This window comes from Cryptomeria japonica, chromosome 3, assembly GCF_030272615.1.
Source record: "Cryptomeria japonica chromosome 3, Sugi_1.0, whole genome shotgun sequence".
NCBI classification, from domain to species: domain Eukaryota; kingdom Viridiplantae; phylum Streptophyta; class Pinopsida; order Cupressales; family Cupressaceae; genus Cryptomeria; species Cryptomeria japonica.
This window is the reverse complement of record NC_081407.1, coordinates 265,780,606-265,805,166: the sequence shown is the minus strand read 5'-3', so window position 1 is coordinate 265,805,166 and position 24,561 is coordinate 265,780,606. Positions and strand designations below refer to the sequence as shown.

At 35.4% G+C, this 24,561-nt stretch overlaps 2 protein-coding genes across 2 annotated transcripts; both read left to right on the top strand.

Moving 5' to 3' along the window:
• Positions 1-705: 705 nt before the first annotated feature.
• LOC131036579 (pathogenesis-related thaumatin-like protein 3.4) lies at positions 706-1,899 on the top strand. Its single transcript, XM_057968472.2, has 2 exons — positions 706-797; positions 1,114-1,899. The coding sequence occupies exons 1-2, from the start codon at positions 740-742 to the stop codon at positions 1,794-1,796; spliced, it is 741 nt and encodes a 246-aa protein (XP_057824455.1). The 5' UTR covers positions 706-739; the 3' UTR covers positions 1,797-1,899.
• Positions 1,900-6,229: 4,330 nt separating this feature from the next.
• LOC131036583 (uncharacterized) lies at positions 6,230-7,063 on the top strand. Its single transcript, XM_057968476.2, has one exon. It carries the CDS (start codon positions 6,230-6,232, stop codon positions 7,061-7,063), a length of 834 nt encoding a protein of 277 aa, XP_057824459.2.
• Positions 7,064-24,561: the final 17,498 nt, after the last annotated feature.

Here is a 24,561-nt window from a genome sequence, read left to right as displayed (position 1 = left end):
TTATCAGCTCGGAAGTTTGACATTTTTGTAGTAGATGAAGTGTCCCAGGAACACATTTTTTGTTCTTATCTTGTTATGTAACCCCAACTTTTCTTATATCACGTTCGTAAATATATTTGACTAGCAATATATTCTTTTGAGTACTTTACTTTTGCTTTAAATGCATTGAATTCAATTAATATTGTAAGAATCCACCTCATAAATTTGTACAGACGTTGCTGTTTTGTAGCCCAATCTAGGCGTCACAGCAAAATCATAATTGAATATCACTGATTTCAGGACAGAGACGTGCAGGCCGGTGATTATATGCACAAAAATTCAGCTTGCCTTTAGCTTTAATGTATTTTTATATGCAATTGTTGGAGGGAAGCTCAAACTTTTGGCCACGCGTAGGAGAAGAATCCAGTCAATACACGATAGCAAAATCAATCCCAAAAGTAAAGGCAGTTTTCTCGTAAAACCATCATGGGGCCCATCGATTGTATTTATTAATTAGTTTGAAAATAATAAAAAACACATATTATTCTAATACTTAAGTATTAATTAATAAAGTCAATCCTAATATGTGGATGGATAGAGTGTATGGAGGCCCACTGCCAGCCGCCTCACTGTATATGCTCTAGGCGGCTCTGACCTGCGTGTCTCTTTCCAACCATCGTAAATTCATATATATAGTCCCTGCCTTCACACGGCATAGACACCATTGATATTTTCCATATCATACCAGTTTGCAATTGAAATGGCGCGGGCAATATTGTGGGTTTTGCTGACAATAATGGCGGTATCACTCTATGCAGGTATGCAACTCAATTCATACATTTATTAATTAGTGTTTTGAATTTGAGTGGGTTAGTATTTTTACAATTAGTGTTTTGAATTTGATTGGGTTAGTATTTTTACAATTAGTGTTTTGAATTTGATTGGGTTAGTATTTTTACATTAATGTTTCAGATTAGATTTCATGGTTTGAAACACAATCAAATATTAAAAACAACTAACATATTAAAAACAACTAACATTATAAATTGTAAAAACCTGATATGATCAATTTCTTGTGAGCCATTCAATTTCACCAAGACCCACTAAATCGGTTTTCATTATTTTCATGTGCAGGAGTGGAGGGTGTGAGCTTTGACATAGAAAACCAGTGCCCTTTCACGGTGTGGGCGGCAGGGACTCCGTTTGGGGGAGGGAGAGAGCTACGGCGGGGACAGTCATGGAGAGTGAATGTGCCGGGCGGAGCAAAGGGAAGGTTTTGGGGTCGTACCGGCTGCTCCTTCGACGGCAGCGGTCGAGGGAGATGCAACACTGGAGACTGCGGGGGATTACTCAACTGCCAGGGATCGGGAGGTATTCCCTCAACGCTCTTTGAGTATGCTCTCAATCAATTCCAGAACTTGGACTTCTACGACATCTCTCTCGTCGATGGATTCAACCTCCGCATGACTGTCATTCTTTCCAACTCAAACTGCAGGAGAATCGCCTGCAATAGCGACATAAATTCAAAGTGCCCAAGAGAGTTGAAGGTAGTCGATGGGTGCAGAAGTGCATGTGCTGCTTTCAACACGCCAGCATACTGCTGTACGGGATCCTTCATCGATAATTGCCCTTCTACAGACTACTCTAAATTTTTCAAGCGAGAATGCCCCATGGCCTACAGCTATGCCAAGGATGATCCCACCAGCACCTTTACTTGCCCCGGCGGCAGCAATTATAGAATTGTTTTCTGCGGTAATGGAGCTTCAAACACTAATTCTACCTCCACTTCAACTGGAAGTCTTTATGCAGTCGAATAGGGTTTATATATCTGTGCGCGTGTGCTGTGCATCCCAAGTAATAATGGTGGTTTTTCACAGAATAAACAAGAGCGTATATTACTCTCTATCTATTTTACTCGGATTACAAGTATAATAGAACAAGTATCTTGTTAACGTCTTTCATCGATTTATAAATTAAAGAGAAATAATTAGAATATAATATTAACTTAAATAATAATGATTTATATTAATTTATATTAAAAATAATTAATATTGATTAATATTAATTTTTTTTTGAGGCATCATCAATTATATTGATAACAATAAAGATTATATATTACAGTCACCGATTCGAAAGACCCTAAGGCCTCTGTCTGCTAAATTACTGCCAACCACCCAACATTGTAACACACATGGAGCAAAACATGGCAGGGCAAACAAAATTTTAGAAAATCTGTTGTCAACCAGCAAAATGGTAACACCAAACACAACCACTAAACTATACAAGCTCTGGGACTTCAACAGTATAGTATCATAAAGATCCTTAACATGAAATATTGGCCAAAAAGGAATAAAGGCAAATCATAACTCAAAATACAGCCTACTTCATCATCTTCTCAGCTCTAGCTTTGACAGAACACTCAGGGCCACACACCTCATCAACCACCACCTCTAGAATCTTCAATAGGTCCTCCTCAGGACCAGTCGTTGGCTTCTCCTCCTTATTGACCATGCCAAATTCATCGTCCTCCACCTCATCACAAGCAAGTCCTTCACTTCTTAGATAGTTCTTTACCCTGTCATCATCCTCATTGAGGATAATTCCACGGAGTTTTTTCATAAAGACAATATTACAGGTAATAGCAAGCTTCATGCCCTCAAACAAAAGTGGCTCCAGTGTAAAAATTAAAGGCCATTTTTTAACCTCCTTCCCATGACAACACACCACATAATAATCCAGGAAAGGAATCCTCCACACATTGTCCACATTATTCAAGACATCGTCAATATCACCCAGAAGGTGATTCTTGAAGAATTTCAGGCATAAAAGCTTGGCCCCATCCTTTGACTTCCACAATTCTAGAATAACCATCAAAAACATCGCCGATATATCGTTGTTAATTAACTTGATGCCTATGTGGAGTCTTGATAAATTCCTTCACCTAGAATGACTTCAACTGCGTTGACTACTAAACATTGAGTAGAGGAGAGGATGGATTTAAGACACTTCTTAGAGACCTCTCCCAAAAATGATATCTATCGCTTCTTAGTGACTAACCTAATTAGAGTATCCATATTCACAGACTCCACCAGAATGTCACTTAGTCAGAAATGTGAGTCACCAAGCACCACCGAGGGAAAAGAATAGCATTTGTCAACCTATCATCAACAAAGGAGATGCCACAACCTGAGATGACCTAGTCATGATTATATTGAGGTCCGACCTCTTCTTTTCATATTCATTCAAATCTATTGATGGGCCTTGAAGTATGCCTTGTTACATCTTTCTCATGAATGTGAAATTTTTGGTGCTCAAAATTAATGCAAATTTTTTAATGGTATCGGGAGTAAGTGACATATCCACCTGATCTCTTGAGAAACATCCCATGAAAAGATGGCCTTCATTTAGGATTTTCATTTTTAATGTACACTGGTATTTCTTTGATCATGTAGGAAAGGTTTTTCCTGTTTTTTACAAGGGGGTAAGGTATTTCATTTGTAGTGTAGTTAGGTATCTCCTATAAGGAATACAAGGTAGTCCCATATTGCTCTAACCCATCTATAGACCCATATACAAATTGTTGGCATCGTAGACTATAAAAAAATCTTTCTTTTCCTTTTCTCGAGTTGCCATCTATTACTATTATGTGGTAATGACCTCACCGTATGGTCTGTCAACATCATGAACCATAGTCAATAATTTCCAAGTAGATAGATTCCCTAAATATCATGACATGTCCATTATGCACCCCTCTTTGATGCTTTCTTGGTGATCTCATTAGCCTGGATATTCCCCTCACGATAAACATGCATGATTTTGAAGTTAGATAGTTGTTTTATATGCTCCCATACTGGATTTCGTCATTGGCTCAATTTCCAATTGGAGGTCAAAATGTGATGCAATTCATTTATAGTGATTAATGAATCTCATTCAAAATGAATTTGGCCTCCCTAGAGTAACCCAAGACTCTATAATATTGTTCGCAGTAGCCCCCAAGTATTCCAATCTTTCTCTAGGATGTTACCCTCGCGGTCTTGTGCAATACATCCTACACCGCTAAGATGGGGTTACCCTAGAAGCTCGGCCAAATTTTATCTTAATGCATCCGTGATCTAGCACTTGCTAGGTTACCTCAATCGAAAGATTCTAAGAAAGATTATCCTTCCTGACCCCATTAATTAAGAAATTAATGTTAGTTCATTATTATTGACTAATTATAATTAATTAATAAATTAATATATTCTATATATCTTAATTTTAAATATATAATAAATAAATAATATTAATATTACTAATATTAATTAATATTAATAATAAATTATATTAACTAATTATTCTTACCCATTTATAATTAATTAATAAATCATTATAATCTAAATTTATATTTCATATATCTAAATTCTAAATATAACATATAATTTAAATATATGTATCTTAAATATCCAAACTCCTATTTCTTCTAACATATATATCTTATTTGACCTATTTTAAATAGGTCGACAAAAATGGTTTAATTTTTTATTTTTATATTTTTAAGATTACCGCAACCCTTTTTAAATGGGAAAGTTTTTAAAATTAAACGGCAAGATGATACCTAGTAAATATCTACATTTGAAAAACGGTGCAAACACAAATTGCGAGCAGAGAGATAATATGGAGGAGAGTATTGCAATGAGAGAAGATTTGCAGAATTATTGGAAAGAGGAGAACGAGGGCTTCAATTAAAGAATGGATCGATAATCAATAGAAGGTTGATTGTATTGTAAAAATTTTGCCGAAAAAATTCTTTGTGGAAGTTTTTGCCCTCGAAGATGATAGGGGTAAAATTCTTCAGAAAGGGTTGTGGATGGTTGATGGTTGATGGATGCCCATTGTATATGCAAAAATGGGTGCCGAAATTTAACCCCCTGGATTGCACACCATATGAAAACCCAATTTGGGTTCGGTTATATAACCTGCCTATCGAATACTGGAATGAGGAGTGTTTGGACAAGATTGGCAGATCATTGGGTACGCTAATGGGGGTACGTATGTATACGCAAGATTAAAACTGATGGCTGTGAAGACAATCCTTCTGAAGGTACGCTGATGGGGGTACGTATGTATACGTAGGTTTTGAATTGAAAATCTGGAAGTGGAGGAACGTTCGCGGCCTAAGTTTGGGAGACGATGGGTTGATGCCAGACAGTTAGAACGGTTTTCGCGAGTAAAGAATTTTACAAGATGGACCCCGAAAAAGAATGTTGCAAACAACAACCATTCGAAGTCGAAAGAGCCTTCTATGTATAAGATTCCAGAGAGTAACTTGAGGGATGACAATATTAATCCATCTTCTTCCAAATCCCCCATTCTCGACATAGAGACAGGTCGAGGGGACTCTCATCTCCATGTTTCGAATTCTTGAGGGAATGTGGCGGGGGAGGCATGTAAGGATAAGCAGGAGGCACGAAATGATATATAATTCATGTCGGGGAGAGGTCGATGGTAAGGCGGTTAAGGGTGGCGGAAATGCCACAGAAGCTTTTGAAGATTCGGAGACGGAAGAGATATGGCTCTCGGAGGAACCTGGGTCGGGGGAGGACATTTTGGAAGTCATAGATAGACGGTGCTTGAGCCAATCTGCAGCAGTCAAGATTGGTATTTCCAAAAAAAGAAAGGGTAGGAAAACTAATAAACAGTAAAGGGAAGATGAGGCAATCCAAAACGGTTGAAAAAGCATTTCTGAGTTCCTTAAGGCATCCAAGGGGGCGGAGTGCCCTCTTGGAGGGAGACGAGGATCCTTTCTTGGAATGTCATGGGCCTTCTGGCTCCCGACAAAAGTAGGATGGTTAAGCAATGTTTGCTGAAGGAAAGTCCGGAGATTATTTTGCTGAAGGAAAGTCCAGAGATTAACCAAGAGAAAGGAGGAAAGTTCTTGGGCTATTGTAAGAAGTGGGATGGTGTGTTTCAAGTGGCTAGTGGTCAGTCAGGAGGGTTGGGAATCATCTAGGATTCTAGATCAACTAGGTTCAAAGTCATTGATCAAGGAGAGTTTTGGATTGTTGGGATAGGCACAATTCTCTCTTCTAATTGCCATTTTCTTCTCATCAATGTGTACGAGCCTCTTAGGTTGGATAGGAAAGAAGAGTTTAGGGAACAATTAATTAATATCTTAGGTAAGAATAATTGTAGCAGGATCATTGTGGCGAGGGACTTCAACACTATCCTCAACTCTAATGAAAAAGGAGGTTTACTTAGGGGTAACAAAGCGATGGTAGGCTTCAACAACTTTGTGAATGCTTCTCAGTTGTGCGACATTAAGCCTAACAATGGGAGATTCACGTGGACAAACAAAAGGAGGGCTTTCACCAATATCCGTGAGAGACTAGACCGATTCCTCATATCCAAAGGATGGATGGAGACGGATTCTTTTGTCTCTACCATTCTGCCATATTCTGCTTCTCACCACTTCCCAAATCTACTCAAAATGGATAGTCAACATAGATGTTCTAAAGGATATTTTATATTCCAGTCCATGTGGTGGCGGGATCTGGATTTGAAGTCCAAGTTAGAAGGTTGGTGGAAGGAGAGTGATATATTCAAGGGTACATTGAGCTTCAGGTTTGTTCGCATATTGAACTTCCTTAAATCCAAGTTGAAGGAGTGGAACATGACATGTTTCAAATATATCTTTGTGGAAAAGGCTTGGATAGAGGAAGAGTTACAATTTCTTAATGACAAGATTATTTCGAGTGGTATGGGTTGCTCCGAATTTGAGACGGAAAAGAGGCTGAAGGAAGAGCTATTAGAAATTCTGGCAAGAGAAAAAAATTATTGGAGAGACGAAGCCCGAGAAACTTGGTTGAGAGAAGGAGATCTCAACATGAAATTTGTTCACGCTTCAGTGAAAGTGAGAAGAGGGATTAATAGAATTGGCAGGATTAGGGACTCGAAAGGAGGTTGGTGTTTGGAAGAGCAGTCCATAGGTGAGGAAGCGGTGAAGTTTTTTGAATCAGTCCTATGTAATAATGCTCCATTAGATAGGGCCAAACTGTCCTTGGTTTTGGAAGTTATCCCTAGGCCAGTGTCGGAGGAAGATAACTAGATGTTGACTAGTAGTTTCACCTGAGCAGAAATCAAAGAGGCGGCCTTTCTTCTACATCCCACTAAAGCACTAGGACCTGACAACTTTCTAGCGAGATTCTTCCACAGATGTTGGGATTTTATGGGAGAAGATATTTACAAGGTGGTAGAGGATATCCAGGCCAAAAGGAAGTGTGTGAAAGATATTAAAAATACTTGCTAAAGCTTTGGCGAATAGACTTAAGAAGTCACTCCTATCATTGGTGGTTGAGGAACAGAATGGGTTTACTCTTGGAAGAGACAATGTTGATAGTATCATCTTGGCCTCCAAGGTTTGTCACTCGATCAAGTCCGCCAACATTAGAGGTATGGCTATTAAACTAGACGCGATTAAGGCATATGACAGGGTTTCTTGGAGTTTTATTTTTGGGGTATTGGATAAATTTGGATTCTCTAAGGAATGGATTGATATTATTAAAACTTGCATTCTTAAACCTAGATTTTCAATCATGGTCAATGGCTCGTTATATAGATTTTTTTAATCAGGAAACGGTCTTTGTCAAGGAGATCTGATCTCACCTTTCTTATTTGAGTTGATGGCGGAAGCATTAAATTGGTTGATCAAAGCAGCTAGAAGGAATAGGCTATGGAAGGGAGTGGATATTTCTGAGGAAATGGAGCCGATATCCCATTCACAATTTGTAGATGATATTATGTTGTTTGGAGAAGCATCAGTCAGGGAGGCTCGGGTCATCAAGGGTATATTGGATCTGTACTCTACAGTGTCTGGACAGTTCATAAATAAAGATAAGTTTGAGGTATTTTTCTTCAAGTCCAAGTATGGAGTGCATAAGAGAATTGTGGACACGTTAGGTTTCAAAGAGGGTCAACTTGCGGTCAAATATTTGGGGCTCCCACTATTTGATGGATGTAGGAGAAATAAACTATGGAGGGAGATTTTAGAGAAATGCCAGAATAAAGCTTCAAATTGGAAAAATAGTTGGTTATCCCAGGCCCGGAGGATAGTCTTGCTTAGGGTTGTTTTGTCAGCCATTCCAATTTATACCATGTCCTGCTACAACATCAATAAGGAGGTGATTAGGAAGATGGAGAGTATTTTCAAGAGATTCATGTGGTCTGGATCAAAAGAAGCTAAGAAGTTTCTACTTGTTGGATGGAAAATAGTGTGCCTGGACAAGGCAGAAGGGGGTGTACGCATTCAAGATATTTCCAATCAGAATTTGGCTTTAGGTGTGAAGTTATCTTGGAAGATGTTAAAGCATCCTGATAAGTTATGGTGTCGGGTCATGAGACATAAGTATTTGGATTCAGATAATCCGAGTAGAGTTTTAACTATTGCAAATCCCCCAAAGGGATCAGCGATTTGGATTTTTTTGTGTGAAAGCAGACAAGTTATAATAGATCACTTGACATGGAAGGTGGGGAATGGTAGAAAAGCGAGCTTTCAAAGGGACTTTTGGAATGGAGGAGTAGCGCTTGTCGATCTCATTGTAGATAAGGAGAAGGTGGTGGAGGCAGAAGAGGGTGTTGGAGTGGTAGTCGTTGATTACATATCTAACCTAGGGCAGGTTGGGGAGATGGTGATTTGGAACTGGGATGCTTTGGGAAGATTGGACATGGAGGACAGATTGCAGGTGAGTGAGGAGCTTTCTATTAGAAGAATGAATGTTGACTTGGAGGATGATGAAATTTATGGTGTGTGGCTTCATCTGGGAATTACTCGGTGAAGTTGGGTTATGAGCTATTGAGGAGAAGAGTGGAGGAAGATTGGCCAGCTCAGATGTGTTGGAGTAAATTAGTGGCGCCCAGAGCATGGGCTTTTCTATGGGTGGCACTGCATGACAAAATATTGTCGGGAGAAAGGTTGAAGGTTATTGGGATTGCTGGTCCGAGCATCTGTAGTTTGTGTGCTAGAGAAGAGGAGAACACCAATCACCTTCTATATGAGTGTCAGTTTGCAAAGGAATGTTGGGATTGGTTCCTTGATTCAATCAACATTCAATTGGTCAAGCCTAGGAAGTTGATTCACTTCATTAGAAGTTGGTCGGTCATAGGAAAGCATTCACTTTGGGGAGATATATGAACGGTGGGACCTTCAATGGTAGCATGGAAAATCTGGAAAGAAAGGAACAATAGGGTGTTTAGGGCTATTTCAAGGAATGTTCATATAGGGTGTTTAGGGCTATTTCAAGGAATGTTCATTTGGTTATAGAAGATATTAAACAGAGTATTTGTGAAGTGGTCATTAGCAAGGTGAGAGACAAGAAAGTCAGATATATTTCGAGTTGGGACGAGGCTATTCAAAAGAAGTGGAAATATCTCAAGGTGTCGGTGGGATTTGTTATCAAAGATAAATCGATGAAAAAGGAGGTTAGGTGGAAACCTCTGAAACCGGGTTGGGTTAAAATGAATTTTGATGGTGCAGCGAGGGCCAACCCGGGGGATTCTGGATTTGGTTGCCTGATTAGGAACGAATCTGGGGAATGTAAATGGGGCATGTTTGGGGCATTGGGCTCCTTAACTAACAATCTTGCGGAGGGAGAGGCCATGAGAAGAGGGATTCAGTTATGCGTATCTAAATGGTACAACATGGTTGAAATTGAAGGGGACTCTCAAGTTTGTATCAATGCTTTAAGAACAGGGGGGTCATTGAATTGGAAATTGGACCAACTAGTTAAGGCAGCGAGATACTGGTTAGATAAAATTGAACATTTCGCTATTTCTCATACCTACAGGGAAGGGAGCAAATCGACAGATCTGCTTGCTAACAAAGGAATCACATGTGAGTCCGGATCTGTCACCTTTGGAGAGACTAAAATGACAGATTTACAGAGGGAGATTGCCGATGTGGAGGGAGGTTTGGTTACCAATATCTCTAGACAGGGAGTGAGATGAGTTTCGGCAGGACGACTTCATTGCTCTGAGATTTTTTAGGTGAATAAAGGGAATGGTGTTCTTGTTGTACGTGGAAAATCTCGAGAGGAAAGAAACACATAAACAATTGAGTACAATCTGACCGGTTCAAAGGTGCACTCAGAAAAAGAATGTAACCTTGGTTTGGGGTATTTTCGGGCTCATGGAGATTTGGAATCCTCTGAAAACACAGGATCTATCTAGAGTCGCGTTAGAGCCGTGTTGGGTGATAGTGTTCTTATAGATTTTGCTGCCATTAGGAGAGGAGAGGTGGAAGGTAGATGGACCATCATTGCGGTCTCAGTTGCATTTGTAGGCCCGAAACTTTATATGAACAATTTGAACGATTGTTCTGGGTGGATGATCAGACCTATGAAGCCATTGCAATCATATTTAGAGTGGAGAGTCTTGGATTTGATGGGTGTTTGCAAGGGGTAGTGATTGTTCTATAAAGTATTTTATGATCCTTTGTAAATCTTGTTGGAAGGTAATAGAGGGAACTATCCCCACAATGATAGCACTTACCTTAAAAATACAAAATATTAAAAACAAATTGCGAGCAGAGAAAAATGGTGACACATGAAAAACGGCTATTGAAAAATTCGCGAAAATTGATCGTCGATCGCGAATGTATTTATGGATGAAATCGCTCTGTTTCCAGCACTGCATACCCTCTATCTAGGCAATTTGGGATGGCTTAAAGAGCACACACTAAGCTTTGACCGCTTAGGTGGCAATGTGGGCCCTTTCTAAGCTTTTGTTTCCCGTTTTGTTTCCACGGGCTCTTCCTTAACTGTTTGGACCCTCAACAGTGACCGTGACTTCCATGGTTAAGTTTGAATTTCAATTTTGAATATCTCACACCCAACATTGAAAAGCAGAAATAGGGGCCAGTATTTCTCCCAGCAGAGATGCCAGAAGTTGAGGTTTCTTTCATGGACCTGTTGGAAGTGGAAAACACTCTGAGAGGGGGGGGGTGAATCAAAGTGTGACAAAATTTTAACGAGTTATACTTTTATGGACCTTGACAATTTTAATTCACAGTGTGAACAGATGGCTGAGACTTAACACTTTGAAGGAGTACATTAATGCAGCATAAAGTATACCATTGAACCAACTAAAACATCTGATTCAGACCTTGTTTAACAAAATGGTATTAAAAATATTACACAAACTTGAAACATTAAAAATACTTTCAATATTGCATTACATATATCCAACTAAACAGAGTATGAGATAAAGAGGACTAGAATATGATGTATCAGAGCATACACTAGTAAACAGAATGAAACACGACAATGCAACATAACACAATATTTTGCATGAGTGGAAAACCCTCTTGGGGTAGAAAAACCACTCGGAAGATCCCTTATGTTAATTCAAAAAGAGCACCAACTCAGTTCACATGTTTTAGAAACCACAAGGCCTCAAGGAGCACCAACCCCTCTTCTTATCAATGTATATTTCAACTCGAGCTACAACCACTGGTGATTTTATGCATGCACTTTATTCTTGCAGTCACAAAACCATCAGGGATTGGAGCGAGAATATTTTTATCAGTCTGTACATATGCAAATTTGCCTCATATACTCTGTAACAAAAACAGAGTATTGATTCTCAAGAAACCCTCGGCTGGTTCTGTTAAACTACGGCACTGTTTAACGCTTCCACTTTGTTCACACTCAAAACACGGCACTGTATTTCTCTGTTTTAATGTTAGAACTTTGTTCACACTCAAACTATGGCACTGTGTTTCTCCGTTTTTCTTCTCACAGACTGATTTGTCAATCTGTTTTTATGCACACCCAGAAAGAATCCCGTTTTCATCTTAAATAACCTGTTAACTTACAAGATTTGTAAACTGAAAAACAAATAACTGATTCTAACTGTGCAACGGAAACAGTAGAAACGGAAGACATTTTAATTTCCCAGTCATGAAAAACAAAAATAAAGCACAACCACTTCCTTATTTTTATTTTGCATAACTAAAAAATTCGAACCAAGGTAAACAGAATCTCTTAAATCATGTGTTTCAAGAACCATACCTGTTAAACGCAAACTGAACAAATAAACTAACCAGTCAACCGTTAATCTTTTGAATGAAACCATTGTTCGCACCATTCTCTGTAACTGATTCGAGCTCTGTAGCTCCAGCGGCACTGTGACTCACACGGCGTTAGGGTTTGACGGACTCCAAACCAAAACAAATGAAACGCCAAATGCAACTTCCAAGAAAAACATTAACTTGTTCGATACAATAAGTATCATGGGGAATATGCCCTTTAAACCGTAGCAATTTTAAACCAAAAATGTCATTAACATAAATGCAAAGTCAGAGCTATCGTGTCACCAACATGGCTCCAAAGAACATGTTTTAAAAACACTTAACACGTCAGCCAAGTCAGTATGTCCGTGTATGCCAACACATCACCTTTTTTCTTTCTTGTCATCGAGGACAAAAGTACCAAAGAGCAACAAACTCCCCCTTTGTCCTTGATGGCAAAAAAAAGAAAAAACTTAAACAATTATTGCCACGAAAAATGCCATCATCTGAAAGGATCAAAAACAATGCAAGAAATTCCACTGTCAACAAATGCAATATACATCACCACTGAACTTTGTCGTAAAAAAAAAAACATTCTCTGAACTTGCAATTCTGTAAATAATGAACTCCCAATCTGAATCAAACAAGAATACTGAACTGAAATACCCAAAATGCTTGTGCCACTGTAATGAAATTCCAATGCCTGAAAAGTCAATTGTCACTGTAATATCACTGTAATGCCAATGAAATGCCAATAACATGCCAAGTCTGTAAAATGCCAATATCCAATGTCACAATATCCAATCTATCACTGTATACTGTCAAAAATGAAAAATTTATCACTGTATACTGTCAAACATGAAATACTGTCACTGTATACTGTCAAACATGCCAAAAAAAAAACACAAATACCAAACTGTACAATCTGTCACTGTATAGTCACTGTATACTCACTGTTGCAAAAAAAAATGAAATACTGTATAACCAAATACCAATCTGTCACTGTATACCAATACTGTATAACCAAATACCAATCTGTCACTGTATACCAATGTTACTCACTGTTGCAAAAAAAATGAAATACTGTATAACCAAATAAATACTGTATAACCAAATACCAAATTCTCCCCCTTTTTTTCTTTTTTTTCAATACAAGGACAAAAGGAAAGAAGAGAGCAACAGAGCAACACTCCCCCTCAAAGTATTCTTTAGGTGAAGACAAGAGCAGATTGAGAAAATACTCCCAATCTATCCCTTAATCGTTCAAAAACTTCTTTAGATAAGGCTTTTGTAAAAATGTCAGCAACTTGGGCTTGTGAAGGAACAAACACCAATTGAAACTCATTAGCCAACACCTGATCTCGTAAAAAATGAAGTTTAATGGCAACATGTTTAGTACGAGAGTGCATAATAGGATTTTTTGAAAGATCAATTGCACTAGTATTGTCACAATAGATTGAAATGGGCTTAATAGTAGAAATACCCATATCAGTAATTTGATGAGACATCCATATCAGTTGTGTGCAACAAGCAGTGGCTGCTATGTATTCTGACTCTGCGGTGGATAGAGTGACACAATCTTGTTTTTTACTGTGCCAAGCAACAAGACAATCACCAAGAAAGAAGGCAGCTCCACTGGTGCTTTTACGATCATCTAGACAACCAGCCCAATCAGAATCAGTGAAACCCACAAGAGTGAAGTCATTATTGCGAGGATACCAAAGACCATAATCTAGTGTGCCTTGAACATATCTAAAGATTCGTTTTACAGCATTCAAATGAGATTGTTTAGGTGCAGATTGAAAGCGAGAGACTAGACATACTGCAAACATTAAATCTGGTCGAGATGCAGTTAAATATAATAGACTTCCTATCATTGACCTGTACTCAGATTGATTTACTGCAGGTGAGTCATCTGATTTGATCAATTTACAGCCTGTTTCCATTGGAGTGCTGACTGGTTTACAATCTGTCATATTAAATTTTCTAATCATCTCTTTGGCATATTTAGTTTGTGACAAGAAGATACCTTGCTGAAGTTGTAACACTTGAAGACCAAGAAAGAAACTCAGTTCCCCAAACATAGACATTTCAAACTCAGATTCCATGATTTTAGAGAACTTTTTGGATAAAGAGTCATTATTACAGCCAAAAATGATATCGTCTACATATATTACAACTACTAGGACATCATTACCTTCAAGTTTAACATATAAGTTGCTATCTACAGCACCTCTAGTGAAACCATTTGCTTTAAGATGATTATCCAGTCTAGAGTACCAAGCTCTTGGAGCCTGTTTAAGGCCATAGAGTGCTTTCTTTAATCTGTATACACAATCAGATTTGCCTGCAATTTCAAAACCTTCCGGCTGTTCCATATACACTTCTTCATCAAGATAACCATTCAGAAAGGCAGTTTTTACATCCATCTGATAAACTTTAAATTTTTTAAAGCAAGAGTATGCAAGAAAAATTCTGATTGATTCTAATCTAGCTACTGGTGCGAATGTTTCTCCAAAATCTATTCCTTCCTGTTGAGCATAACCTTTACACACAAAACGAGCTTTATTTCTAACAACCTTTCCAGATTCATCAAGCTTATTTCTAAAAATCCATTTGCCTCCTATCACATTCTTATCATCTGGCCTAGGTACTAATTCCCAAGTTTGGTTTTTCTCTATTTGACTGATTTCATCTTTCATTGCATTTAACCAACATTCATCAGATAAAGCATCAGAAACATTTTTGGGTTCAAAATCAGTTATCAAACAAAAATGTTCAGCCAATTGAGCTTGTTCAGTTGTTTTTGCCCTTCTCCTAGTCAAAATACCTGCATCTATTTTGCCAATAACTTGACTTTGAGGATGTCTCTTTGTTATAATTTTTGAGGGTGTATAATGAAGAGTACCTGTCTCTGCATTTGAATTCTCTGTATTTTCTTCATCAGAACTTGATGAATCATTTTTCTTTTCTGTTTCTGCAGGTTTAGAAACTTGATCAACCTTTGTTAAAGTAATTTCCTCTTCCTCAATACCCTGCAAATCATTACTTAACAAAAATTGTTCATCAAACCTTACATTTATTGTTTCAACAATTTTATTCAGTCTATTATTGAAACATCTATATGCTTTGCTATGAGTAGAGTATCCAAGAAAGATACCCTCATCAGTTTTAGGCTCAAAATTTCCTAGATTTTCTTCATCTCTTTTTAGATAACATTTTGCACCAAAAATCTTGAAATATTTGATAGAAGCAGCTTTTCCATACCAAAGTTCATAAGGAGTAAAGGTAGATTTTACCCTGATTTGAACACGATTCAAAATGTAAACAGCTGTGTGTACAGCTTCTTTCCAATATCTGTCTGGTAGATTTGCCTCATTAAGCATTGTGCGAGCCATTTCTTTGACTGTTCTATTTTTTCTCTCAACTACTCCATTTTGTTGAGGTGTACGAGTAGCAGCATAATGTCTCTTAATACCATGTCTTTCACAGTAATCAATGAATTCTTGTGAAGTGAATTCACCACCCTTGTCTGATCTCAAGCATTTCAACTTTAGATCAGATTCTCGTTCAACCATTTTTCTGAAAATCTTAAACCTATCAAATGCTTCAGATTTGTGTTTAAGGAAAGTGACCCATACCATTCTGGTATAGTCATCAACAAAAAGCATAAAATATTTTTCACCATTTATAGACTGTGTCCTTGTAGGACCACATAAGTCTGTGTGAACAAGCTGTAATGGTCTAGTAGAAGAATGTTCTTTAGGTTTGAAAGACACTTTTGTTTGCTTTCCTTTCAAACATGCTTTACAAACTGAATTGAATGGTTTATTCAAAATAGGCAAACCTCTAACATTCTGATTTTTACTGATTCTAACCAGATTGTCAAAATTTATATGTCCTAGGCGTTTATGCCATAACCAATTTTCTTCTATTTGACCCATAAGACAAATGCCTTCATTATTCTCATAGTCAGTGGAATCAAGAAGACTATAGACATTGCCAATTGTTCTCAAACCAGCAGCAACAGTTTTACCAGATTTATTTTTGATAGTACAGTCTTGAGAGCTAAAAGATACACTGTAACCACTATCACAAATTTGACTGACACTCAATAAATTGTGCTTTAACCCTTCAACAAAGTACACATCATGAATAGGAGTATCATCATTTAGCAATAATGTACCTTTACCTCGAACATAAGCTCCTGAATTATCCCCAAAGCGTACAAAGCCACCATTAAAGTCTTCAAGATGCAGAAATTTATTTCTATCTCCTGTCATATGATGTGAACAGCCACTGTCCAACACCCATAAAGATTTCTTATTTGAGAAAAATGCAGTTTGCACTATCATTGATTGCTCAATACCAGTTACAAACTTAGGTTTCCATATTTTATTAGGACTTGCCTTTGTTTTGCACTGTATAGTAGTATGCCCAAAAGTGTTACACTTATTACACTTTACTGTTTTTGGAAAGTCATATCCTTGATTGTACCCAACCATAGGAGATCTTTGCTGCAGAAATCTGCAAGTATTAACCTTATGACCAAACCTATTGCAATAGAAACAGTATCCATAAAAGAAGCCAAACCTAAAAGGTTTTGTTCTGTTATAAGTCTGAAATGATTTTCTAGTTGCAGGCTTAGTGTTCTGTCTTGATGATTCAGCTTTATCAAACCCTAAACCAGCCAAATCTTTATGCAATTTTTGCTTGCTCAAGATATCATTTAGATGTATTGTACTTTCATACTGTTCAATTTGTTTTTGAAGTTTTGTGGACTGTTGTTCTAATGTTTCAATTTTCTTTTCTCTTTCTTCAAGAAGGGACTTCAAGTTTGAAGTCACTAAATTTGCATCATTTAACTCAACTTGTAAAATCTGATTTGAATTTTCATGTGAGGCTGCAAGTTTCTTTAACCTCTTTATTTCTTTTAAGGCACACAACAATTCTCCTTCAAGATCTATTTCTCCTTGATCTAGATCTTCAAATTCATTTTCTGTTTTGCTAGTTACATCTTCTAATTCTGCCATAAATAGAGTTTCATCACCTTCACAAGGTGAATCATCTGATTCATTTCCAGAGTCTTCTTTAGTAAAAAGACTCTTCTTTTTCTTGAAGGTATTAAATCTCCTTTTAGGATTCCACATTTTCTTTTTGTAGAATTTTTCTGGTTTTTCCTCTTCACTGTTTTGATCACTTAGAGGACATTGAGCAGCAAAGTGTCCAGCTTTGCCACAATTAAAGCACTTAAAAGGTAATTTTCCCTTATATTTCTTTTTTAGTTTTCTAACAAAAAGGGCTTCTATAGCATCTGAAAGTTCAGAGTCACTATCAGGTTCTTCTTTCTTTTCTACTTTAAAAGCTGTTTCTTTTGAAGAAGAAGGATTATTACCTATCCTCATCTCATAGGCAGTAAGAATGCTTTGAAGATTATCAAGTGTCATGGTAGAAAAACTTTTCTTTTCTTCTAAGGTTGAAACCTTAGTTTCAAACTTGGGTAACAAGGTTCTAATCACTTTATTGACAACCTCCTTTTCTTCAACATCTTCACCAAGACCCTTTCTGGAATTAACTATTTCATCAACTCTAAGAAAATAACTTGCTACTGTTTCATCTTCTTTCATTCTTAAGGATTCAAACTGATTTTTGAGTGTAAGGATTTTAGACTCCTTAACCTTAGCATCCCCTTGATAAATGGTTTCAAGTTTTTTCCAAATATCATAAGCAGAAGAACAATGCATGACTTTAACAAAAACATCTTTAGTGAGACCACATAAGAGAGCATGCTTAGCTCTGGCATTTAACTCATACTTAGTTTTATCATCAGGATCAGTAGGAATAATAGAAGGAACTGTATATTTTGTGATCACAATATTCCACACATTAAGATCAACTGAAATGAGATAAGTTTCCATCCTAATTTTCCAGAACACATAATCAGTTCCATCAAAAAGAGGAGCTCTTGAAAGTGAAGCACCTTCCTGAGTTTGAGCCATAAAACAAACTTCCAAGTGACCAGGAACAATCCCTAGGACAGACCTATATGAGGGACCCTATGCTCTGATACCACTTGTTGGAAGTGGAAAACACTCTGAGAGGGGGGGGGTGAATCAGAGTGTGACAAAATTTTAACGAGTTATACTTTTATGGACCTTGACAATTTTAATTCACAGTGTGAACAGATGGCTGAGACTTAACACTTTGAAGGAGTACATTAATGCAGCATAAAGTATACCATTGAACCAACTAAAACATCTGATTCAGACCTTGTTTAACAAAATGGTATTAAAAATATTACACAAACTTGAAACATTAAAAATACTTTCAATATTGCATTACATATATCCAACTAAACAGAGTATGAGATAAAGAGGACTAGAATATGATGTATCAGAGCATACACTAGTAAACAGAATGAAACACGACAATGCAACATAACACAATATTTTGCATGAGTGGAAAACCCTCTTGGGGTAGAAAAACCACTCGGAAGATCCCTTATGTTAATTCAAAAAGAGCACCAACTCAGTTCACATGTTTTAGAAACCACAAGGCCTCAAGGAGCACCAACCCCTCTTCTTATCAATGTATATTTCAACTCGAGCTACAACCACTGGTGATTTTATGCATGCACTTTATTCTTGCAGTCACAAAACCATCAGGGATTGGAGCGAGAATATTTTTATCAGTCTGTACATATGAAAATTTTGCAATAATATTCTTCAACACTATCCAATCTCTGAAAATATAGTTTCAAATCAATAAAATCTCATATACTCTGAACAGTATGATTTCAAATCAACAAACCCTGAACAATACGATTTCAAATCAAATAAAACCTCAAATACTCTGTACTGTATGATTTCAAATCAATAAACACTGAATAATATGGTTTCAATTCAATGAAGCCTCATATACTCTGTAACAAAAACAGAGTATTGATTCTCAAGAAACCCTCGGCTGGTTCTGTTAAACTACGGCACTGTTTAACGCTTCCACTTTGTTCACACTCAAAACACGGCACTGTATTTCTCTGTTTTAATGTTAGAACTTTGTTCACACTCAAACTATGGCACTGTGTTTCTCCGTTTTTCTTCTCACAGACTGATTTGTCAATCTGTTTTTATGCACACCCAGAAAGAATCCCGTTTTCATCTTAAATAACCTGTTAACTTACAAGATTTGTAAACTGAAAAACAAATAACTGATTCTAACTGTGCAACGGAAACAGTAGAAACGGAAGACATTTTAATTTCCCAGTCATGAAAAACAAAAATAAAGCACAACCACTTCCTTATTTTTATTTTGCATAACTAAAAAATTCGAACCAAGGTAAACAGAATCTCTTAAATCATGTGTTTCAAGAACCATACCTGTTAAACGCAAACTGAACAAATAAACTAACCAGTCAACCGTTAATCTTTTGAATGAAACCATTGTTCGCACCATTCTCTGTAACTGATTCGAGCTCTGTAGCTCCAGCGGCACTGTGACTCACACGGCGTTAGGGTTTGACGGACTCCAAACCAAAACAAATGAAACGCCAAATGCAACTTCCAAGAAAAACATTAACTTGTTCGATACAATAAGTATCATGGGGAATATGCCCTTTAAACCGTAGCAATTTTAAACCAAAAATGTCATTAACATAAATGCAAAGTCAGAGCTATCGTGTCACCAACATGGCTCCAAAGAACATGTTTTAAAAACACTTAACACGTCAGCCAAGTCAGTATGTCCGTGTATGCCAACACATCACCTTTTTTCTTTCTTGTCATCGAGGACAAAAGTACCAAAGAGCAACAGGACCTTCCCCCTTATGATTTCATTTCATTGTTTCAAATGTTGCCTCTGCTTAGAGAAGGCTATATCAATGCAGATAAGAATGGAGTGGCTATAAGGTCTTACCTTGCAGCGGTTGTGTGTGGATCACACTTCACCCGCCTCTACTCACAGAAAAGTCTGCATTTCTATCACTATTTTGTCTCTCTGCATGGGATTTCAGTGGTGACTAATGAACAATATTTTCGTCATATATGAATATAGTATTTTTGTATATGGAAGAGAGATGATAAGGATTCAAGTCCTTGTCCCAGCGGATCCCTATCCTCCATGTGCAGATGCTAATCGAGATGGAGATCCGACCGGAGGAAAATGGTTGCTTCTGGGAGGGGTTTCTTGGGCATAGTTCGCTAGTTGATGATCTATTTGCTGATGACCCATTTATAAACTATATGATCCAGTCGATGAACCACATAATCCAGTTAATGATAGAGGCAAGTGCATTCCTTTCATTTTGAGATCGAACAACAGCAGTTGGTCGGTTGAATCAGTCGAAGGAGAAGTCAAAGAAGAAGAAGAAGAAGAAGAAGAAGTCGAGTCGGTTGGACCTGGCTAACGTTGTTTTGCTCCCAAACTCCTATAAACCCCTACAGTAGTAGCCATAGTAGTTGTGGTACGGAAAAGTGGTGACTATCCCTGCATGCATTGGAAGGATTCCTTATTGTGTAGCTGCTCCCCACGCTATCTCCTCCCAACTAGTTTGCTGAAGTCAATTTATTGATGGTTTATTTTTATATAAATTTTTCATATATTTTAGAAATATTGTATTATGAATTTTAAATTTGGGAAATTTTGTCATGTAGGGTATTATTAAAAAGGGAAATGGGAACTCTTGAGTTTACCTTGGATAAGTCAAAGTTAGAAGAGGTGGAGAACATTGTGAATAGATGAGGATCATTTGCAAGTAAACAGTGCGGGGATTGTAGGGGTAATTCATGCATTCTATTATCAAGTTGACGGAAAGGGAAAGAGAAGATGTTACAAAGAATTGATCATTATTTGAAAATATTTTGAAAGCTTATTTAGGATGTAAGATATTGACAAATGAGTCCTTAAACATTGTTGAAAGAGATTTCTATTTAGTTTAAAAATTATGTATCTAAATAATTAGGGTTGTTTGCGACCATTTTGAAAAGAAAAGAAGCACACGATAACTCTAATTAATAAATAGAACCTAAAAATATCAATATATTCATTTTGTTTTGTAAAGAGACAATTAAATTTTACTTATAGAACAAGTGTTATCCAATTAGGTTGTTTAGGGAATGTATAAATTTGTCAATTGTAAACTTATGTGTATTTTTTTTATTCGCATAAATTTCATTTATATTCCTAGTACTCTAAATTATACTATTAAAAAGGAAAAATAAGGTTTTTTTAAGTTAATTAGGTAAATAAAAAAATTAAGTATAAAATAACAAAAAAAATGTAGTGTATTTGTTGGTTAGGTGGACTGTAATAGATTAGATCAAGTAATATTAGACTAAAAGTAGAATCAAACTATTAATAGAAATAAATCAAAGGAGAGATTGCTTAGATTTGTAATCAAAGAATGATTTTATAGTAACAATGTGATCATATCATCTTGAGTGTTATGAGATACTATAGTAAGATTTAGTAATATTAGATCAATGAAGCACTCTAAATAATATAATGTAAGAATGTAAGATCATAATATGAATCCTTTATTTTGAAAAAAATATGTCAATAATGAATTATAGATGCTACAATAGCTATATACAATAATGAGAACACATAGTTCATAGCCAAGGTGATAAAGATAAGACTATATATGATGATTATAAGTGAAAAATATAATTGTGTTCAATTCAAGTTCATCCAACAAGAAAATGTGATGTGACCAGTCAAGTAAATAACAAAACTGAATTTTGGGTTTTCTTTTTGCCTCATCATTTGTTTGGATGCTCTTTTTTTTTCTTTTTTTCTAATCTTACCTTAACAAAAGGAAGAAGGATTTTTTGTGCAACCTTCCCATGAAATTATTCATGGGATTCCCAGATATTATTCTTACCTGAAGTCAGTGCAAATCAATCATGGTTGATTGCAAACTTTATTGACCAAAATCTCTTAACATTTAGCTATGGATTTATTACCTGAATATTATTTATCTTGACTTTAACTTGTTACGCTCTGCTTTGATGATTGAAGAGTTATCATCAATAGACATTTTCACATCCTCCTTCGATAATATGGGAAAATCAATCATCATTTTCTATACTTCCTATACCTTCTCCATATGCATGAACCAATCATCCAATCAATATATCATCATTTTTTCTCTTGCAATTCGCTCTCATCTTTCCACTTTGCCTAGTTACATAGAAATTTATGCGAGAGAATACATAGTAAATGTTAATACTTTTATCTTTATTCATTACACGTGGATTCACATACATTAGTCTAAAGAGCAAAATTAAAACTTGATAAAGATCTCAAATAACCTAATAGAGATGGCTACATGTGAAATTAAAATTTGATCATATTGTTGATGATAATTTTTTACTTCACTCTCCATTCCTACACAAGTGATATGACACTTAATATTTATAATCTTAAATACAAATGGAGACAAAGAAAAAATGAATAAGTATAAATAAAATTGTATGCAATTAAAACAATATTATGGAATGTAAGAATTGAATTACCTTCCTTCAAATGTGATCAAACCATTTAAAGTTTTGCATAGAGTGAAACACTAATATCTATGCTTATGGAGGAATATTCACTTCCCTTAATCGTTCTACATATAATCAATTTATCTTTAGCACACAACAATCCTCAAGTAGATACACTTTCTAATGATGAATCTCTAGTAGATCATCTGGATTTATATATTAGTGTTACATTATCTTATCATGATGAAATATTATTATATCCATTCAATGTATTTTCTTACTCTAAGGGAATTATTCCTACACTTCATGAATATAAATATGTGTAAGTTATCTTAGATTCTTTTAATAATGAGAGTATTTATTGAGCACAGGGGTACTCTTTAAATTGATGAATTTTTTTACATTTCAAAGTATAAAATGATAAGAATAAATTTTTTGAATTGTTAAATTTTTAATCCTGACAAAATTTCAAAATTGAAATTAAAGTTTCAGATGAATTTAGTAATTTATTTTGAATGGTTATATAAGAACATGCTTGGTATTTATTTTGATAAATTCCAAGTTGTAGTCATGTAAAGAAATTCTTAGTATTTTTTGTGAAATATTATTTTAGACCCTATGGCCAAACATAATAAACAAAAAATTTGGAAAATACATTCCAAGGTAGTTATGCTAGACAAACAAGAGATATCAAATTTTCTCAAATTTTAGTTCATATCACCCACACATTATTCTCTCTACATAAGATTTGGCATAGAATTTTGATTTGAACAAAGATTCACCATTTGATTGATTTTTTTGACAAAATAAAATTCTTATCATACCTAAAACCAACACAAGGCAATTTTAACTATACAAATGACTTATCATTATTTTGTTATGCCTTATATTGCTAAGAATCTTAGAGCTACTTATCAAAGTGTGGTAAACTTATGCATGATATTAGAAGCTTATTTTGATGAAAATTTTGAGAAATATAAAAGTTGAGTGGATCATTCTAGAACTCATTAATGAGTACTCAATTTCACCTATGTGTGAATCTTTTATTTGAGAATTCAATGAATCTGTGGAATTAAGTGGGATACAAAGAGTAAGTGAAATTGAAGATCAACATCTTGTACTTTAGTATTAAGATATACATGAATTTGATCTATTTTAATTTGAGGTGCATGAAGAGATTTTTTTTGTTTTCTAATTTAAAACTATAGCTAGGTACATTTTTTTGAGGCTCATGAGTTTGAAGCTTTTATTTGAGTCTTATATCACTTGATAGACTATGACAAAATGAAAAAAAAAAAAATTTAAAGAAAAAAAGTATCACTTTATGATCAAAAGTGGTTTCAAATTATTACATGAATCTCTATTTTTATGTATGTCAAAATAATTTGAAATGATTTGTATTGAATTGATATAACATTTATGAAAATGAATGTTTAAATATCCACAAAATGATTTTAATATATTTGTGTTGCATCCATAAAAATTGGAATATATTTTTATATTCATGTGAATATTATATCTTTTCAATAATGTATGTTATAATGTATGTTATTTTTTTACATCAATGTATCTATGTTAAAACTCTTGAGAAATATACATTCAAATAGAACTATTATTAAAAAAGAGTTGAAAGATATATCAAAGATGTTTAGATATTTTATTAATTTAAAATATTTATAAAAAAAATGGGAGGTATTTCACAATTAAAATTTTGAAAACCATAAAAAAGTTAAAATCATAGCATTCAGGTTAAAATTGTAGATTTGAATATCAAAACCACAAATGTAGGTTTTATCCAAATTCAAATACAATCATAAAATTTCTAAAACTTAATAATTATACTTAATTTGTCTCAAATGTTTTTTCAAATAATTAACAAAAAAAATTATTATATATTTTCTTTTAATATTCTCTTTTTCATTTTCAAAATATACATTAACTTTTACTATTTTATTACTAAATCAAATACATTTTCGAATCTAATTTATATATGTAGACTAAATAAATTATTAACATTAAATATTTATGTAACAAATTTTATATTATATTTTTTTTAAGATT

Coding starts and splice junctions, on each gene's coding strand:
- LOC131036579 (XM_057968472.2), top strand. CDS start 740: ATGGCGCGGGCAATATTGTGGGTTTTGCTGACAATAATGGCGGTATCA. Junction 798..1,113: donor GGCGGTATCACTCTATGCAG/GTATGCAACTCA, acceptor TTTCATGTGCAG/GAGTGGAGGGTGTGAGCTTT.
- LOC131036583 (XM_057968476.2), top strand. CDS start 6,230: ATGGTAGGCTTCAACAACTTTGTGAATGCTTCTCAGTTGTGCGACATT.